General features: G+C 35.8%; 2 protein-coding genes across 7 annotated transcripts; both read left to right on the plus strand.

The window, feature by feature from the left end:
• Window positions 1-476: 476 nt before the first annotated feature.
• LOC125852307 (uncharacterized) lies at window positions 477-18866 on the plus strand. Of its 6 annotated transcripts, none has more exons than XM_049532060.1 (6): window positions 477-574; window positions 5340-5635; window positions 12531-12952; window positions 13075-13291; window positions 13650-13946; window positions 16222-16475. In XM_049532060.1, the coding sequence occupies exons 2-6, from the start codon at window positions 5341-5343 to the stop codon at window positions 16308-16310; spliced, it is 1320 nt and encodes a 439-aa protein (XP_049388017.1). In that variant the 5' UTR covers window positions 477-574; window position 5340; the 3' UTR covers window positions 16311-16475. The 6 variants fall into 6 exon arrangements, with proteins under 6 accessions (XP_049388017.1, XP_049388014.1, XP_049388015.1 ...); XM_049532057.1 differs by lacking the exon at window positions 477-574 and adding an exon at window positions 1553-1761 and having other exon boundaries at window positions 16222-16477; XM_049532058.1 differs by lacking the exons at window positions 477-574; window positions 16222-16475 and adding exons at window positions 1553-1761; window positions 15065-15270.
• Window positions 18867-19685: 819 nt separating this feature from the next.
• Window positions 19686-20066, plus strand: LOC125852292 (DNA-directed RNA polymerase II subunit 4-like). Its single transcript, XM_049532021.1, has one exon. It carries the CDS (start codon window positions 19686-19688, stop codon window positions 20064-20066), a length of 381 nt encoding a protein of 126 aa, XP_049387978.1.
• Window positions 20067-21247: the final 1181 nt, after the last annotated feature.

The raw sequence follows: 21247 nt of genomic DNA on the forward strand, positions 1-21247 counted from the left end.
AAGGAATAAAAGGAGAATTCTTGCTTATTGGTTGATGCATAGCAACTTCGCCTAAGGATAACTCAGCAGCCAATAAATGAAAATTTGGAGTCTCTAATTATTTTCAATTCTTACTTGAAATCATATGTCTAAGCTCAACATTGTCATAAATTAGCTTTTTAACTCAGCAGTGGAAAAACTTTAAACAATAGACCTTGCATTTGTTGTCTTGGATTTTCAATGATTAATGTTGGTCATGGCCTGATGCCCCAAGGTGTTTTTCTTTATCTCAATAACAGGCGAGAACATATTATTGAAGATTCAAAGGAAGAACACGAGGACTTCAAGAGGTTGGATTGATGACAAATGGCTTGAAGTTATGGGAAAGAAAGATATAAAGTCGTTCATAAGCTCCAGTTTAACTGAGGTATCCAAGTGCAGTATCAAAGAACCTGATAAGTGCGAAAAGCAGATGCTCCCAAGCTTGTGGCACCTGAAGACAACAAAATGGCATCAACTTCTAAACACTCAGCTGAGAAGCAAGACACTGATGTGCTTAAACTGAAAAAGTGATGGTGTATTGATTTTCTTGCAGGTAACAAGAACTGATTTCAGACAATTCTACAAGTGATAATTCTGGCGTCTAGCAGTCGTTAGTTCTTTTTGATAATGGTGAAATACTTTTGACACTGGGTAAATTTTGACTTGTAAGTAACTTTCAACGGTGCTCGATTTTCCTTTGTAAATGTATAGGTCTTTGACAGCAAAACTTGGAAAAGGCATCTTAAAGAGCAATAAGCAAGCATTCTTTTTTTTTACCCCTCCCTAGGAACTCCCACCTTTTCGCTCTTGGTGACTCGAACTCACAACCTCAGGGTTGGAAGTGGAGGGTAATTAGCATCTGAGCGCACTCTTTTGGTACTATATGTATAAGTTTTACAAATTAGCCTAGACGTTGGTATGCTCTTGTATTGTACACTCTCTCTTATTGGTTATGCATAAAAGTTTTAACTTTATGAAGTTTCCGGCTCTGAGTATGTGTTTGCTATGTTGGCAAAAAGCTCTCACATTTTTACCACTATCTGAGTTGTTTTGTTTGTAAATTTAGTTGGTTCATCTTTTGGATGCAATTTTATCAGTTTCTTTTGACTCTGTGGCTTGTAATTCAAATTACGGAAAAAGGGACAAAATTGTTCCTGTACTTTCCACCGGGTTCATCATACAATAAAAATATGATCTTATTGAGAAATCAATGTCTTACTCCATATCTTTGACGGAACCATAGCCCGACAAAGGATTCAGTCCAATTTGGACACCCATTTAGGAGGTGCCAACCAGACCTCATCATTGATTTGAGATCTTGATAAGGTGAATATTCGGTCTATTCAATGCTAGACATAATGAGTACAAAGACCTAGAAAAGGTCTTTGGACATATATGATAAAGTTCAACCATTTTTATCAGAATTTCAGTCGCATAAAATTTTAGACACTATGTCTGAAGTTTGATTTTGTCTAGTCTAACTTCAGACATGGCATTTCTGAAATGGTATATGTGCAAAAAATTGAAAAAGATGAGTACAAGTTAAATGACGGTATCAAAACACCCGCCCCGTGATGTTTTTGCTATTGTGTTAGTGGAGATAGGTACATGGGTAGTTCACGTGCACGCACTCCCTCCACAATATAAAATAACCCTAGCATTCAAATCGAACACAAAAAGCGAATTGCCAACAAAGGAAGAATTCAAAAGCCTTCAAAGCAGATGGATGTTGTTGATGAGGTGAGTTCTTTTGTTAACCACATTTTTGTTGTTTGGCTAAAAGGTGTATAATTCCTATGCTTAATTTACTTTAATTGTTAAAAATGTGTTGGACCTAGTGGGAAAATTTTAGTGCGCATTGCAATGGTATTTGAGCCAAGGGTCTACCAAAAGCCACCTCTCCACTTCTGAGGTATGGGGTAATGTCTGCATACATTGTTCCCTCTGAGACTCCACTTTGTGGGACTACACTGAGTATGTTGTTTGTTGTCATTGCTATAGTATTTGGTTGTAATAGAAAGTCAAATTTGTAGTCCCTTTTATTCAGACACCAGTTGATGTATCCAGTGAGTTATTTTGTCAAACATGATGGGAATGCTTAAAAGTACTTGACTCATCTGTCCCTTCCTCTACTTGAAAGTATCAATTTTATTAGTAATTGTTTGTAAGTAGTATCTTCTTAAAACTCTTGGTTGAAATGTCTAATATTCAAATACTATGATCACTCTTTGTTGTCCTGTCTATGTCCCAGTTGTCACTTCTCAGAGGAAATACTTGCTGATATACTTAGGAAATTACCTGTGCGGTCTCTTCTTCGTTTCAAATGTGTCACAAAATTTTGGAAAACATTGATCTTCGAGCCTTACTTTAAGATGAAACATCTCAAATATGCTAAGAATGACCAAAATTCCCACAAATTTCTTATTTGCCAGAAGTGCCACAAGGATTGTATATTTTCAATCTATCGTTGTCTTTTGTTGTCGGTTCAACTGGTTGATGATTTACAGAAACTTGATTTCCCTTCAAACTCTAAACCAGGGTTTTGCTCAATCAATTGATTTTGCAATGGCTTGACTATTATCACGGTTTGTGATGATAATGTGGATTTCGACACACCCAACATGTTGGTATGTAATCTCTCCACAAGAGAATTAATAGTACCTCCACATCCACGACTTCTCCTGGAGGAATTTTGGGTTTGCCTTATGACTCAACTAGTGGTAACTATAAGATCCCTATTATTCACGATGTCAAATATAGTGGTGAATAAGATGATTACCAACTACCTAATGAAATTCTCACTCTGAAAAGTGCTCTCGGAAGAGAAACTGATACACATCCTTGTAGCATTAAGAATGTGTTGTCTGGTATGCATTCTTTGGCATTTCAAAACAAATTATTTTGTGGTTTCATTTAGTATTTCAAATTAAGTGAACAGAGAAATATTGTTGTCTGATTTTCCATTATCATGTTACAGCCTCTTGATTCTTATTAAGTTATCTTTTGATCGCTGATTTTTTGGTTTCAATTACTAAAGCTGTCAGATTGCTTTTTTCATGTTCCCAGAGAGAAACAGCATGAACTTTTTATTTGCTAAAAAAAGAAGTGGTTAAACCCCCTTCTCCTTTATCTATTATTCTTTGTCTTGTCTTATATACTGATTGTTTCGAGTAATGCACTGTTTATTTTTAGTTTTACGGAACGGCCTCATAGCTGGATTGATAATTAATACTCTTAATTAATCAATTCAAAATTTGCTGATTAGAGCTGTTTACAATTGCAATATCATAAAGGACTGGTCTTTTGGGCCGTGAGGTGGGCTCAAGTGCAATCCCAAAAGTGGGGTCTGAGGAGGGTAAGATGTACGCAACTATTACCCCCCTTTACCTTTGTGGGATAGAAAGGCTGTTTGGATAGACCCTTGGCTCAAAATTGCATTTCATCGCATGTTTGAAATTTCATACAACTTAACAAGGAACTGCAAGTTATCAACAGCAGAAACACACTTGTATGATAAGATAGTTCTTGCTTACATAAATACCTTAATCTGGCTTTATTCTTGTACTGACTGGGCTGTACAATTTCCTCTTTGCTTAAAAAGAAATGGGTGCTGATAGATCAAAGACCTACAAACCTTGTTGCCACCTAATCGATGAATTTTGTCCCTGTTTTGTGGCTTCAACACACTTGTCATTACCTTGTTACTAAAAGGTGGAGCATCGATGTTTGCCCGTTTTCATTTCGTGGAAGTCCTCAACAGAGGAAAGGCGCATTCTGCTTCCATTTGGCCTGGACGATCTGGAAGAGATTCACATAGAGAATATTAGTCCAAATGAAATATTATTATACTCCTCGTTGGCACAGAAAATATGATTAATATTGTGAACAAATTTAAGTTTCTATTACGGAAGTGGATTTGTTTTCGTCTTTTGTTGAATTTTTTTCACAGCTCTACAAATAATTTGATAAGCCAAAGATATTTTTCATGTTTAAAAATACATTTAACTTACATATTAACTAATCGATTACAATAAAATGAATAGAATTTTGCATGTTTTTTCTTTCTTCACTAACCCCGACCTGACATGAGCATGCAGGTTTTTTCTTTCTTCACTAACCCCGACCTGACATGAGCATGAAACGGGTTCAAGATCGGATTTTTTAGTTTAATTTTGGAATAAATTTTCTGTGACTAATACTGTTGTAACACTAATTTTGTTTAGTGTAAAGGCTAAAACTCAAAAGCTTAAGTATTGTGTTTCTCCCTCTTGTTGCTTCCACATGTCACAAAGAAGTTGAAGCGAAAACCCAGAACTCAGCCTTTTGCTTGTGTTGGCAAAAATGGCATTTGGCTTTTTCTACCTCCTTCTCTTTCTTCTTTTCTTGTTCTTTTACTCTTTACTCAATCCTTTTCCCTAACTGTCACTGCTTGTAGACAAAAGACCCAACTCAGTATTCTCTGGCTTTTTTCTCAAACTCAGTTTCTTCATAAAGCAACAAACTTTTGCTATTTTTGAGATCAGTCAGTACTAGTTACGTGCTTAGCTTGTTTTTCTTGAATTCCAGGTTCTTTTTTGCTGCTTGTTTTCTTTCCCAATCCTAAGCTATTTGATGTAAGTGTGATCACTTGATGTCTGCTCAATGCTGGTTCAATGTTCTGTATTTTTGTTCTTGTATATGGTTAATCTTTTTGGAAATCAGCAAACCCATTTCTCTTTTAAGTGTTTTTGTTCTAGTCACGTGCTTAGCTTGTTTTTCTTGAATTCTGGGTTCTTTTTTGCTGCTTGTAAGTGTGAGCACTTGATGTCTTCTCAATGCTGGTTCAATATTGTGTGTTTTTATTCTTGTACATGATTAATCTTTGAAAATCAGCAAACCCTATTTCATTTTTCACTTGGGTTTGGGCTTCATTGTTGTTTTTCATTGTGAATTTGATCCTTGGTTGGTAATTCTTGAAAAAGTTTATCTGTTCTTAGTAGCTTAGCTGTTGAGAGTTTTCTGGAATTAAGGTTGGTTTATCTTTGGATTAAGCAAAATTCTGTCTGTGTTTCATTTTGGGGTTGTGGTTTGATTATGTTTTTTTTCATTTTTTATATGATCATTAGGAGCTAACTGTTGGAAAAATCTGTTCTCTGTATCTGATGTTCTTTGTTACAATCATTTATGTTTGTTTGATCGGGTCCTAAATTGTAACAGAACTTAGGAGGATTATGTTTGCTCATGATTCTTTAGCCTAAACTGATTCTATGTTTCTGGAAGAGGGTGTTTAGAACTGGGCTATTTTTCGATTAATCCAAACTGTTTCTCTGTGGCATCAGGATGGATACAGACAGTCATGTATTTAGTTCGTGGGAAGAGCACGTTGTTTCTCAGGGGAAGGGCCGTCGTGTTGTGCACTACTACTTGAAGGATACCTCAGGGGAGTTAATCCTTGTTGTAGTGGGTACTGAAGGAAGCTCAAGGAACATGCTATATGTTGTCTCAGAGGATTATTTGGATGCTTTTGGGCATACAAGTACCATAAATTCTGACACAAAGTGGCGTACAAGAAAAGGCGTAGTGGAATGGCTGACAGTTTTGATTTCAAAGCATCACCAATCACCACCTATTTCAAGTATGTATAATCCTGTTGCAGTCTAAGATTTCAGTTACATGTGATTTGCAGTATTTATTGACGTACATGTACATCAAATTCTCTCATTTCTAGTATTTAGCATTTCCTGAAGAAGTTGATCATAGAATATTGGCTGCTGGCTACACCCGATCAATCTAGCGGCAGATGTCTTGTGATCATGTCTAAAAGCAACTATGTTCAAGTTCTGCGAATGACCAAACTTTATCAAGTTGATGGGTTGATATCAGTCTCACTTTTTTTGAACTATTCATTCGCTACAGTGCTTTGCTAATCTAATATGAAGATGAAAAATCCCTTTTTGATGAGTTTGTAGATGAAAGAATCTTACGCTTTGACAGGAAAGAAACTAAATTATGTCGTGATTATTGTTTCCATAAAGAAATCTCCCTCCCATGGGTTTTTTTGGGGATAGAGCAGTGGGAGATGGTGAAAAGTTATTTCCAGTTCCATTTTTATTTTGTGACTTTTGTTCCCGATTTCAGCTTTCCAGGCACAAGCTGAATTTTCAATTTAGTTGTGCAACTAGATTTTACCTAGAGTGGTGTACTGATATGGTAGTTCTTTGTATCACAGAAATGGATAATCCTTGTTTGAAGAATAAATGAGAGCTTATCCTCCTAAGTTATTACTTCAGTATGCTTTGTTTTTGCAAGGAAAGTATACTTTGTGTTCCTTGTTCTAACCACTGTCTCCTCTGTGTTGTTGTACTTATAAATGTGCAGCACACAGGTTTTTGGTTTAGTATAATATTTTGAGTCATTCAATCCTAAAGCCTAAATTACTATGTGATTTGGACTTCAACTGTTCCGTTTAATTGTTGAAACACATATTAAATATAATAATCATTTAATGCCATCTTAACCCAGGGGGGGAGAGGGGGGCCTGAAGAGAGGCATCTTCACAGTGAAAACATGATACAATCATTTGAATATAAAACCATGGCCAAAAGTTAAGTGTTTCCCTTGGACAGCCCTTCACAATGCCATCTTAACCCAGGACAACCTGAGAAAAAGAGGCATTCCAGTGGTGACCATGTGTTTTATGTGCCAAAACAACTTAGAGATTGTAAACCACTTGCTACTGCATTGCCCTGAGGCAGCTGACCTTTGACTATGTTTTTGGAATTTTTTGGAATTAACTGGACAACCACCCTCAACCTAAAACGAGCATTTGAAAGTTAGAGTTCATGGAAAGTGACATGAACATCAACAAGATCTGGCAGATGATCCCAGCTTGCATTTTTTGGTATTTATGGAAGGAAAGAAATAAAAGATGTAATGATGGATTTTAACTCCCAATTGCTCTCTGAGATCCTAGTGTTTGTTGAATCTTTATAGCTGGAGCAACCTTTCCCCTGTAAATGATATCATCCCCTTCTAAATTTCATCCGTTTCCTCTCAGTGGATTAGCAGCCTTGAACTTTTTGCTTTCGGTTCTTAACCCCCAGCTCTTACTTGTTTTGTTTGCGCTGTTTGGAGTTATAACCATTTGATCTGTTATCTTTCATGCATCTCCTTGATGCCTTTTCAATACAACAACTTATATCATCAAAAGAAAAACTTAATATAGAACAATAGTTATGGCTAATCTTGTGACGTCTTAACATTATCTACCGGTATCTATTAAAGTTGCACCATAACAGTGCAAAAAGACTTCACAAAATTCCAACCAAGCTTAGGCTATTTCTTCACAAGGATCCTATCATGTCAACTAGTGATTCAACCTCCTCAACATAGCTTTCTTTATACCAAAAATACAATTCATCTTGACTTTCTGCACAAAATTGTATTTGTCTTCATCTACTTCCAAATGGTCCACCATATTCAAGTAAGGACAAGTTTCCACCAATTTTTTTTGACTAACTGCCCCGTCATTCTGATTCCAACATTTCAATAAATCAACCCTTGTTGCTGGCATTGACTATCTGATTCCTACCATTTTCAAGAATAGTCACCATAATTTCCCAGTAACAGGACGATGAATGAATCAGTGACTGTTGTTTTCCCTAGCAGCACAAAAAGTATCTAGAACACAGTTGAAATTCCCTTCTTTGAACTTTATCCTATGAGAGGCAAGCATTTCTTTCTATGAGCCAAGAAAAGCACACCACCTAAAAAGGAACCTTCACAGGGTATTTTGTCCTGCCCTTGTTGAGAGGCTCTTCTGTACTCTCTTCGCCAGGCAATAGACAAGTAGTCATGCATATTATAGGTTTCCTCACTATTATCAAGTTACAAAAATTACGAGATTATCTCCACAGAGTATGGCCTAGTGGTAGCAATGAATTGTAAGATTTGTAATATTCAATGAAGATGAGGAGATTAAGGGTAAACGTTGTTCATTATGTTAGGATTAAATTATCCGATTAAATGATATTTGCTAATTTTTTTCATTCTATACTTCTTACTATCTAACTAAGACAGCTGGACTACTATTCAATCTTTTAAATTTAAATTTATTCTCTATTATATAAACAATATTCATCAAGTTTGCTTTATTTTTGTTATCAAGAATAAAGAAATACATTTCCTATAGTCAAGCAAAAACGATGATCGTAAGGTATATCCTCCATCACGATCTCGGATGAAACTATCCATGGAATCGTGTTCCGTGTAAAATTTATATCATCTCTGTTCTTAACCAAGACTCATGTTAAGCTCCGTCTCGGAACCTTGTGGTATTAGGAGTAAAGCATCCTGAGGTTGGCGCATCTCATTGAACATGGAGAAGCATTGGGAACCCTAATTTTTTCTTCAAAATTGTTTCTTTTTCCGTCCCCTGTCCCGACATAGCGTTTTGCTTCCCGTTCTTCATTGATGTAGGTGATTATCAATGTGTATGGAGACTAGAGAGAAAAATTGCTTAAATCAAATATACATTTTGTAAGTGAAACATGTAATAATCAGTTGGATTAGAAGCAATTGCTCATGGATCCAATACATCAATTTTTAAACTTAGAGTGCAGAGATACATTATTACCTAACACATTACACAACATACGGACCAAGAACTGGATGTACTCACATTACTTAATTGCTTGGACTTTTCAATTTCAGTGTTGCACCCATGTCGACATGGTATGGGTGTGGGCTAAGTTGCGTGGACTCTCCACTTTTGATGTTGCGTCCGTGTCAGATTCTTCAAAAATGCACAGCTTTTGGAGAAACCAACATGCACCCATTGATATTTTTGAAGAGTCCGAGTAGCATAGGGTGTGAGTGTGAGATCCGAATTGGTCAACTAATTTTGGATACTTTGAGTCAACAGAGAAATTTGGGATAGATATAATGATTTCTATAATCAAAACAAAAGCTAAGGTGAAATTGAATAAAATGAGTGTCTTGTATATAGAAATGTCTATGTTAGTTTCTATCCTTATATCTCCTTCTAGAATTTTCCTTTTGATCAATAAGTTTTTGTCATAACAACTTGTAAGATTTCCATGTAATGCCTTATAATTTGAATCTAAAACTCTACTTTCAGATATTGAATTATTTTAGCCAAATTCCTGCACCTGTATCTGTACTTAGACCCATACCCCTAAATTTTAAATTTTAGATCATGAAGGATCCGATCTCTAGATTCGCACATGTATCGAACAACTGCACACAAGTCCGAACCACTTAGATGTTGGAGCGCAATTCTTATCGTTCCATTGGTGTTGTTATTATTCATATATAGCAGCCAACATAAAATTTTGCGCATCCTTACATTTTAAGTTTTGAATCATAATTTAATCAATATGAAATTGACACCTCACTAGGAAACTCCTTTTCTTTTGATGTCATTAACATCATCAGAGAAATTCTTTTTTTTTAAGTAAGATGACATATTGTCTATCTTAAATAATTTAAAGAAGATTTATATGTGAGCTATTTTAAGAAGATCCATAGCAATCTTACTTCATGCTTCACAATTTGGTTTGTTCTCATGATTAAGAAGCTCCTAATGTCTAGGTTTTGGGCTGCAATTAATAGAAAGCTATAGTATAAACGGTAAAGAAGAATCCTAATAGGGAAAAGATACTATTTTTAATTCGCAATGTTATGAATCTATTAAAATTGTATGGGAACTCTGCGTATGTGAGTTTCCCCATACATCTCCGGTTCCAAACCCGGATAAACAAGAAGATCCAAAGAGGGTTTTACTAGGTGGAGGACCAGTTTAAAATTCATCTCAAATGAATCCTTTGGATATTGGATTAAGGTCTGTATAAAGGTGAATTGATATATAGTATTCATATAGCTGATTCAACTAGGTCATTTTCTTCTTTTCTTCGAGAAAAAGCGTAAAAGAAGGGGGTAAGCTCATAAAACATGGTCTTATCTATAGTTCATCTTATCTACTTGCCAGTGTCCATAAGCTTTTATTGTGGGGGCAGAGGGAAACTCCGAGGCAGAGCCAGGATTTTAAGTTTGTGGGTTTGGGCTCTAGTCTTTCTAAGTTATTGGTTTCTAAATTAATAATTTGTACATATTCAATGAATATTTAAACGCAAATCTCGGATTTGGACCAAAGCTATTAGTCATGCCAAACCTGTAACCAAAATTTTGATTCTGCCCTTGGAGGGAATTTCCATCCGTACTTAGATACTAGTAGGGCTAATACTATTTTAGTGGATGTTTTGGACATAAAAAAGTGAAATTCGTAAAAAAAAAAAAAGTAGTATTTGATAAAAAGTTTTAAAGTGGTAATTAGAAATTGAGGTTGTTTTTGGGACGTGAATACAACTTGGAAAAATGTTAAATTTTTATGAGTGGTTTGGAGTGAAAATGTGAAAACATGTACTCCCTCCGTCCCAATTTATGTGGCACTTTTCAGATTTCGAGATTCAAACAATTCTATCTTTGACTGTAAATTTATCATATATCTTTTAATTATTTTGAATTGCCAATTATTGTGACTTATAGTACTTTTTACGTAGTTTACAAATATATAAATTTCATTTAAAAAAAACTGACGATTCTATGTACAAAGTTTCGGTCAAACTTAAATTGTTTGACTCTCGAAAATGAAAAGTGCCACATAAATTGGGACAGAGGGAGTATATTCTAGCAATTCTTTGTCCAAACATGATTCCGGAATACAATTCCAAGAAAAAGTGAAAATTATTCATGGCCAAACAGGCCCTTAGAAGATTTGCACGGGACAATGTTTAAAAGAATTGCTTAAGGGGAAACTTCAAGCTCTTAATTAGTTTAGGCGCTAACATTGCTTTTTACTTTTTTGATGAATATCTATCTTCTTGCAGCTGCTTCTTTCTTAATTCTGTGTGTGGTATGATGGAAAATGTTTTCCATTGAAGTATTAGATTACTAGTAAGGGTGGGACTATGTAATACTAGAATGCCCACCGAATTGTGTTATACAAAAACGCTCGCTTCCACATGTTTGACTACAATTGTGGTAGACACAAAATAAATACAACCATTACTTAGTATCTTAGTATTCTCAATGGTGTGTCTAACCTTCTGAGTCCATCTTTCCTCTATATTCACTTTTAATAGTGTTTGCGGAGAGATTGAGGTAAAAGTTTTAACAATTGAAAAAGAGAAAAAAAAAGAAATCGAGATAAGAGTTTCCTACTATACTATGCCATCCTTGTTTTCTCTGATAAAAGTATGGAATGTATATCTTCTTTTTCCTAATACAATCGATTTTAGCTCTTTGACATAAAAGGGAAAGGGTGTTTACAGTTCTCGGCCTTTGTTTAATCAGTTCTTGCTCTAGTTAATGGGCGAGATAACCGATAAAGAATGTATGGTGTTGATGCTATTCAACTTTCTTTTTCTTGATAACATGTATATGTCTTTTCTGTGGGTATCACATAAAAGTTGATGGCATCCTTGCTCTAACGTGCAAGGGCTCAATCTCACCTCTTTTCAACTTCTATCCTAAACGAGAAAGGGGTTAAACGCAAGAAAATGATTCTTGAGGTGCAACGCTTCCTTGGGTAAAGAGAAGGTCAATTGGCCCTCAAGTTGGGTGGTGGGGGAAAGGAAGTTGAGGGTCTACCCAAAACAGTCTCTCTATCTCTGCGAAGTAGAGTTAAGGATGGTGTGGGATTACACTAGTATGTTGTTGTTGTTGTTGCAATGGGGGTGTTTTATATAGATTCAATGAATAATGAAGTCATCCTTCTTAAAAAGGTAATAATAATGAGTCTGCCCTTTGCTTGTTATCTCGTATAGAATTTCACTTGAACAATTTATTTTATATCTCGATATTGCAAAGATCTATTGTGTTGAATGTGTTGTATGCAGTTTGGATCTTCCTCTTTATCTTTTTCTTCCCTTTTTCATTTTCCCCTTATGCATCTATATGTGATCCTTAATATCATGCATGTTCGGTAATTCTATTAATGTTGATGCATTTTTCAACGTCTTCAGTATGCTCTGCTCTTAATTGATGTTGGTGTATATGTTTTGTGTTGTGCTTTGATGTTCATGTAGATAACAATTAATTACTAGTCAATTATAGATCGGGATCATCTATACTAGACTTTGATGTACTTAGTAAATGTTGTCATAATATTGTTGCCATATTTCAGCAATGAATTCCTTGTTCTTCTTGATGGTTATATGTACATGAAGAATTTAAAGCTTATGTGCTCATAAAGATTAAGATTACACCTGATAGATGATCTACCCCATAGCCGACTATGGAATTGTAGGCCTTGAACGTCCTTGTTTTAAGCTGAATCCCCAGTAAATTGTCGTATAATCTGCAAAGTTGCTTATGATTTTTGAGTTGTTGATGCTGTATAAAATTGGATCTCTGTAGAAAGAATGCTAAGCCTAGTAGTTATAAATAATTTTTATCTAACCTTTAATCTACTTCACCTTTTAGTAAAATAGACTTCCTTTATCTTGTAGATACCCCGAGAAGAGAAACGAGAAGAAGTGCTTTGGTGGCTGGTCACATATCTGATGAGGTCTCACAAAATATAACCCGAGAAGATCCTTCAACGCAAGGACCTAGGGGGAGTAGAAGTGCCGGTGAGAGTGACCATTCTAGTATCAGAAAGTCAATTCCTGGTAACCAGATTGCACAAGCCAAACCACCAACATACCCAAGATTAAAAATAAAATATCCAAACATAGAACCGGTAGGAATTCAGCTTGTTGAGCCTCAATATAAGCTGTGTTGTGAAGTTGGTGACAACTTGGAGGTTCTTTGCAATGATAGTGGCATGAAAGGCTGCTGGCTCAGGTGTAAAGTCTTACAAGTCTCACAAAAACGTATGAAAGTCCAATATGATGACATCCGAGATTGTGATAGTCTTGAAAAGCTCGAGGTACCTTAATCAATGCAACTATAACTTAATTTTATATTCTATAACTTATGATCTACTTACGTATATTGACTTGTCCGTTCTCCTTTCACCCTGTTTCCTCATCACCTTTGCTTGATTTATAGGAATGGGTTCCTTCCTACAAAGTTGCAGGCTCTGATAAATTCGGCATGAGATGCACAGGACGCCTCACAGTTCGACCCCGGCCTCTGGAGGACTCTTCTGTCAATTATTTTGAACTAGGAGCTGCAGTTGATGCTTGGTGGTCTAACGGATGGTGGGAAGGTGTTGTTGCTGGATTTGGTGTCTCTGGAAGCAGTGACCTTCAGGTTTACTTCCCTGGTAAGAAATAACAGTCTCAAAAAACTAAAAAGTTAAAATAGAAACAGCAAACAAGAAATAAAAGGAGAATTCTTGAGAAAATGGCCAAAAGTCCCCCTAATCTATATCTGGATTTCCAACTTATTAGTTGATGCATAGCAACTTCGCGTAAGGATAACTCAACTGCCAATGGATGCAAAATTGGAGTCTCTTATTATTTTAATTTCTTAGTTGAACTCATGTCTAATCTCAGCAGTCATAAATTGGCTTTCTAGCTGATCAGTGAAAAAAGTTCTGGCTAATTTGTTGTCCGTAAGTTTAAATGATCGATGTTGGTCATGGACTAATGCCCCAATGTGTTTTTTTATCTCAATAATAGGCGAGAACATATTATTGGAGATCCAAAGGAAGAATGTGCGGACTTCAAGAGAGTGGGTTGATGACAAATGGGTTGAAGTTGAGCGAAAGAAAGACATAAATTCGTTCATTAGCTTGAGTTTAACTTGTTTATCCAGCTGCAGTATCAATGAGCCGGGGAACTACGAAAATCAGATGGCTCCCAGGCTTGTGGCGCCTGAAGACAACAAATTGGCTTCAACTTCCAAACACTCAGCGGAGAAGCAAGACACTAATGTGCTTAAACTGAAAAAACGATGGTATATTGATTTTCTTGCAGGTAACAAGAACTGATTTCAGACAATTGTATAAGCGATAATGCTATCGTGTAGCACTCGTCAGTCCTTCTTGATAATGGTGAAATACTTTTAACACAGTGGGTATAGTTTGACTCATAAGTAACTCTCACCGGTGCTTGATTTGCCTTTGTAAATGTATAGGTCTTTAACAACAAAAAATGGAAAAGGCATCTTATAGAGCTATAGGCAAGCACTCCTTTTTTCCCCTCCTTAGGAGCTCCCACCTTTTCGCTCCCTTGGTGACTCGAACTCACAACCTCTTACCAAGTGCACTCTTTTGTCTACCAAGTGCACTCTTTTGGTTAGTATGTACGTGTTTTATAAATTTGCCAAAAAGTTGGCATGTTCTTGTATTGTACACTCTCTCTTATCGGTTATGCATAAAAGTTGTAAGTTTATGAAGTTTCCTCTGAGTATGTGTTTGCTTTGTTACTCTGACTCTCCAAAAATGTTGCCTCACCTGTTTGTTTGACTACTTTTCTTGAAAATCTATTACCACTTTTTTTATTTTAGAAGATGTGGAAATGTTCTAACAGTTTATCAGCAGCAGAAACACACTAGTATCATCAGATAGTTCTTTGCTTACGTATGGCTTTATTCTCATACTGATTGAGCTGCACAATTTCCTCTTTGCTTAATAAGGAAATGGGTGCGGATAGATCAAAGATTCACAGATCTTGTTACCTCCCAATCGATGAATTTTTTCCCTGTTTTGTTGCTTCAGCACAGTTGTTGTTACCTTGTTACTAAAAGGTGGTGCATACGGCGATGTAGCCCGTTTTCATTTCATGAAAGTCCTCAGCAGAGGAATGGCGCAATCTGCTTCCGTTCGGTCTGGCCAATCTGGAATAGATTCACATAGCGATTATTAGTCCAAATGAAATATTATTATATTCCTCGTTCGCATAGAAAATATGATTAATTTTGTGAACAAATTGAAGTTTTCTATTACAGATAGTGGATTTGTGTGTCTTTTGTTGAATTTTTTTCACGGCTCTATAACTGATTTGATAAGCCAATGATATTTATCTGTGTTTCAGAATATAGTTAACCAACATGTTGTCTAATCAATCATGATAAATTGGATCTAATTTTGCAGGGTTCTTTTTTTCTGTACCTCGACGGGCTCGACTTGATATGAGCGTGAAACGGATTCGAGATCGGACTTTTTAGTTTAATTTCGGAAAAAATTGTCTGTGACAACTGTTGTAACACTAATTTTGTTAGTGTAAGGCTAAAACTCAAAAAGCTTCAGTTTTGTGTTTCTCCCTCTTGCTGCTCCCACATGTCACAAAGAAGTTCAAGCAAAAGCCCAAAGCTCAACAACCTTCTGCTTGTGTTGGCACTTGGCAACAATTGCATTTGGCTCCCCCCCCCCCGTCCTTCTTTTCTTGTTCTTTTACTCTTTACTCTATCCTTTTCCCTAACTGCTTGTAGAACAAAAAAAACAACTCAGCATTCTCTGGCTTTTTCCTCAACAGTTTCTCCATAAAGCAAACAAGCTTTTGATATTTTTGAGGTCACTAGTTACGTGCTTAGCTTTTTTTTCCTTGAATTCCAGGTTCTCTTTTGCTTCTTGTTTTCTTTCCCAACACTAAACTATTTGGTGTAAGTGTGATCACTTGATGTCTGCTCAATGCTGGTTCAATGTTCTGTGTTTTTGTTCTTGTTCATGGTTAATCTTTGGAAATCAGCAAAGTGATTTCATTTTTCACTAGGGATTGGGGTTCATTGTTGTTTTTCATTGTGAATTTTGTCCTTTGTTGGTAATTCTTGAAAATAAAATATTTGTTCTTTGTAGCTGAGTTATATTGAGGGTTTTCTGGAATTAAGGTTAGTTTATCTTTGGATTTTGCTAAATCCTGTCTGTTTCATTTAAAGTTGTGGTTTGATCTGTTTTTCATTGTTTATATGGTCATCAGGAGCTAATCGTTAGAAAAATCTCTTCTTTATATCTGATGCTCTTAGTTACAATCATTTCTGTGTGTTCGACCGGATCCTAAATTGTAGCAGAACTTAGGAGGATTATGTTTGTTCATTACTCTTCCGGTCCGTTCAAATTAGTAGCCATACTATTTCCCCTGTTGTTTCTTGTCCTTTGATTTTTGGATCTATATGTTATTTCTTGTACTTCTTTTACTTCTTGTTATTTTTCCAAAATGATTGTTACCTAAAATGTTTGTTTATGTTTCTGGATGAGGGTGTTAAGAACTGGGCTGTTTTTGATTAATCCAAACTGTTTCTCTGTGGCATCAGGATGGATACGGATAATCATGTGTTTATATCGTGGGAAGAGCACGTTGTTTCTCAGGGGAAGGGCCGTCGTGTTGTGCACTACTACTTGAAGGATACCTCAGGGGAGTTAATCCTTGCTGTGATGGGTACTGAAAGAAGTACAAGGCACATACTATATGTTGTCTCAGAGGATTATTTGGATGCTTTTGGGCATACTAGTACTGTAAATTCTGACACAAAGTGGCGTACAAGAAAAGAGGTAGAGGAATGGCTGACGTTTTTGGTTTCAAAGCATCACCAATCACCACCTATTTCAGGTATGTATAAACATGTAGCAGTCTAAGATTTCAGTTACATGAGATTTGCAGTATTTATTGGCGTATATGTACATCAAATGCTCTCATTTCTAGTATTTAGCATTTGCTGAAGAAGTTGATCATAGATTATTGGCTGCTTGTTACACCTGATCAATCTAGAGACAGCAAATGTCTTATAATCATGTCTAAAAGCAACAATGCTCCATGTTCTGCAGATGTCCTAACTTTATCAATTTGATGGTATAATAACCGTCTCACATTTTGTCAAAGCAACTTATTATGCTTTGACATGAAAGAAACTAATTATGTCACCATTATTGGTTCTGTAAAGAAGCCTCCCTCCCGTGGGTTTTTTGGGCAGGGAGCAGTGGGAGAAGGTGAAAAGGTATTCCAGTTCCATTTTTATTTTGGGATTTTTATTCCTGACTTCAGTTTTCCAGGCACAAGCTGAATTTTCAATTTAGTTGTACATCTGAATTTAACATCTTATGGTGTGCTGGTGGTAATTCTTTGCATCCCGGAGATGGATAATCCCTGTTTTGAAGAATAAATGAGAACTTAATCTCCTAAGTAATTACTTCACTGTGTTTTTTTTTTGCAAGGGAAATATACTTTTTGCTCCTTGTTCTAACCACAACCTGTGCGTTGTTGTACTTTGGGCACAAGTTTGTATTTATCTCAACTTTCATCTACTTTACATTAAAGTGAATCTGACTTCCGTTATCTTGTAGATACCCCAAGAAGTGAAAAGAGAAGAAGTGCTTTAATGGCTGGGCACATATCTGATGAGGTCTCAAAAAATATAACCCGGGAAGATCCTTCAGCGCAAGGATCTAGCGGGAGTAGAAGTGTCGATGAGAGTAGCCATTCTGGTATCAGAAAGTCAATTCCTGGTAACCAGATAGCAAAATCCAAACCACCAACTTGCCCGAAGTTGAAAATAAAATTTCCAAGCGTAAGACCGGCTGGAATTCAGCTTGTTGAGCCTCAAAATAAGTTGTCTTTTGAAGTCGATGACAACTTAGAGGTTCTTTGCAACGATAGTGGCATGAGAGGCTGCTGGTTCAGGTGTAAGGTCTTACAGGTATTGCAAAAACGTCTAAAAGTTCAATATGATGACATCCAGGATTGTGATGGTCCTGAAAAGCTCGAGGTACCTTAACCATTGTGACTGTAATTTATGATCTACTTATTTACTTGTCCGTTCTCCCTTCACCCTGCTTCCTAATCACCTCTCCTTGATTTATAGGAATGGATTCCTTTCTACAAAGTCGCAGTCTCTGATAAATTGGGCATGAGATGCACAGGACGCCTCACAGTTCGTCCCCGACCTCTGGTGGATTCTTCTGACTATTCTTTTGAAGTAGGAGCTGCAGTTGATGCTTGGTGGTCTGACGGATGGTGGGAAGGTGTTGTTGCTGGATTTGATGTCTGTGGAAGCGATCAACTTCAGGTTTACTTCCCTGGTAAGTAATAACAGTCTCAAAAACCTTAAAAAGTTAAAATAGTAATTGAAAACAAGGAATAAAATGAGAATTCTTGCTTCTGTCTAATTTTAAATGATCGATGTTGGTCATCGACTGATGCCCCTAGGTGTTTTTTTATCTCAATAATAGGTGAGAACATATTACTGGAGACTCAAAGGAAGAATGTGAGGACTTCAAGAGATTGGGTTGATGACAAATGGGTTGAAGTTGAGGGAAAGAAAGACATAAAGTCGTTCATAAGCTCGAGTTCAACTTATGTATCCACATGCTGTATAAAAGAGCCAGGGAACTGAGAAAATCAGATGTCTCCCAAGCTTGTGGCACCTGAAGACAACAAAATGGCATCAACTTCTAAACACTCAGCGGAGAAGCAAGACACTGATGTGCTTAAACTGAAAAAGCGATGGTGTATTGATTTTCTTGCAGGTAACAAGAACTGATTTCAGACAATTCTACAAGTGATAATGCTGGCGTCTAGCAGTCGTCAATTCTTTTCGATAACAGTGAAATGTTTTTGGCACTGTGGGTAATTCTCAACGGTGCTCGATTTGCCTTTGTAAATGTATAGGCCTTTGACAACAAAACATGGAAAAAGCATCTCATAGGGCTTTAGATAAGCAGTCTTTTTTCTTACCTCTCCCTAGTCACTCGCACCTTTTCGCTTCCTTGATAACTCAAACTCACAACCCCTCAAGGTTGAAAGTAGCCAGATGAGGGTGTTTATCATCCGAGCACACTCTTCTGGTTAGTATATGTATGTGTTTTACAAATTCACCAAGAAGTTGGTATGCTCTTGTATTGTACACTCTCGTATCGATTCTACACATCAATTTAGAAGTTGAATTAACCATTTAATTTGAAGTCTTAATTTGGATAAATGTGATTACAACAAATGTTTATCTAAAGAATAATAATACAGTATAACAATCTTTTCTGTACCATAAGATAAAATCCTAATAATTTGACTCTCTACTAGAACTTGTTATCAATCAATCTAAAAATTCATGTTTCTTATAATCCCATAGGATCACAAGGTGTTCTTATCTCATTCTATGTCAAATAAACTAATGGATTTCATAAACGACAAAAAATGCAAGGCAGTAAAATTGGTCTGTACGGTTGTATTTCTCTTTTACACGTCTCTTAAACAGACACTAAAGTGATGCACATGTCTAAACTAATTGAAAAATTAAAGTAATTGTATTGTAAATGATCATGTCCAACTCTCGTCTTGAATAAGTGGTCGCATAAATATAAATATGTTTTCAAGTTCGAAATCGAAATCCCAGAGAGAACTAACAATATTACTATTCAAAATATCACTAAATAGACAAGTTCAAACTAATTTTTGAATTATCAAGATTAAGATTTCTATTTAAAATTATTGCCTAAAGCAGTAAAATTATCAACTAAAAAACAATTGTACACGTTTAGATTTTGTTGGCAACAAAAAGGTAATTAATTAGTATTCCGAATCCAAATCCTCTTAGGAATCAAACTTTAGAAATTTAAATTCTTGTACGACGAATGGTAGGAATCCTAATTATTTAGGATTTGTTATTTTTGGTAATTATTTAACTAATGTCTAGTTAGGATTTGTATGTCCTGGTATCTATTATAAATAGGGATATTGCTAGTTATTTTCAATCGAAAGAAGTAGAGAAACATAGAGAACTTAAAGATGGAATTTGAAGAAAACGTTGTTGGTGACGACTTTTTGAAGGGTAAATGTCTAATGAATAGTGAAGTTGCATTGATTCTTCAACACAAATATGAGAAAATGTGTGATGAACATTCAACTACTCATGTATTTGAAAAGTCATTGCAATATGTGAAGCGTTTCAGTCAGTATAATAACCCTCATGCTGTTACACAAGCTCGTCACATTCTTAGTAGCTATCCAATTTCTGAAGTCGATCTATGTGTTCTTGGTAATCTTTGCCCCAAATCTGTTGAAGAAAGTATTGCCATGGTGCAACCTAAAGGACTTGCAAGACTTGACGATGAAGCAATAAAGAAAATACTAACTGAGCTTTCTCTATTAAAGAAATTTGATATGTAGTTTTCATATACTTTGATGCAAATTGGGCTCTAGTAACGTAATGTATGGGGATCTTATATCAAATTAATTTTATGTATTGTTTGAGAATTGATGGCTTGCTTATTGATATAACTTAATTGGTTTGTAAAAAGATAGTCCTTATATCTTTCTAATTTTAGTATGTACTTGTTAAACTTTTACTAAACAACAACGTCTTGGTTTTGTCATTGTTGTTATTACTACATTGCCTAAACAAATATGGTTATTGTCACCATCGAGTCGCAATCGGGGTCAGGTCATGAATCGAAGTCAGTTGAGTTTTGGGTCTATTTTGTATTTGTTGTTTTATCTTAATAGACACGAAAAGAACTAAAATGACCGTTGAAATAGAACAACAAAAGCATTTTTAATAAGAGAGATACATACATACATATTACATAAACCAAATTTATTGAGAAAAATAAGGTAACACCATATCGATCTTCAAATTAACAACCATAATTATATTGGAGCTATGGAAAAATACAAGGTTTTCCCAAACATGATACCAACACTATAGATAAAACTACATATAACTCATGAGTGGCATACTTGAACCATATAATATTATCACTCATTTATAATATCCAAATTAGGCAGCACCAATGGAGAAGGGGCAGGACCAAAATTATTAGGTGAAACATTATGATGAGTTGCATCACAATAACCTCTCAACATATTAGTTTCTTCAAGGGTGAACCCAAGTGTAGTAAGCATACTAGGCCAACAATGATGTGTGATGACAAAAATGGCTTGACAACAAGGCAAGTCAATATCAATTGTGCCAATTGTGAAGTAAGCAATTATCTCATTTGTGCATGATTTTATCTCAGCAAATGCACTAAAACACTCCATTATACTTCCTTGAGTACCTGATTCATCATGTCTTGCAAGGAATATTGGTATGTCTCTAGATGAATTAACATGGCTTAAATTTGTGATTGTTGAATAAGTTAACATGATTAAGAAGAAAGTGTAACATTTCAAAGCCATTGTTGAGAAGGAAAATTAGGATGAGAAAAGTTGAAAGTTAGTTAGGGGATTTTATAGGGTGTTTAGAGGGGGAGAGGAGGGGACTTATTTGAGTAAATGACATTTTTTGAAACTTATGTATTTGGTGTTATTGCATGGAACTCAAAAGCCTTTGGGATGATTAAGACGTA

Source organism: Solanum stenotomum, unplaced genomic scaffold (assembly GCF_019186545.1).
Source record: "Solanum stenotomum isolate F172 unplaced genomic scaffold, ASM1918654v1 scaffold3345, whole genome shotgun sequence".
Lineage (NCBI taxonomy): Eukaryota > Viridiplantae > Streptophyta > Magnoliopsida > Solanales > Solanaceae > Solanum > Solanum stenotomum.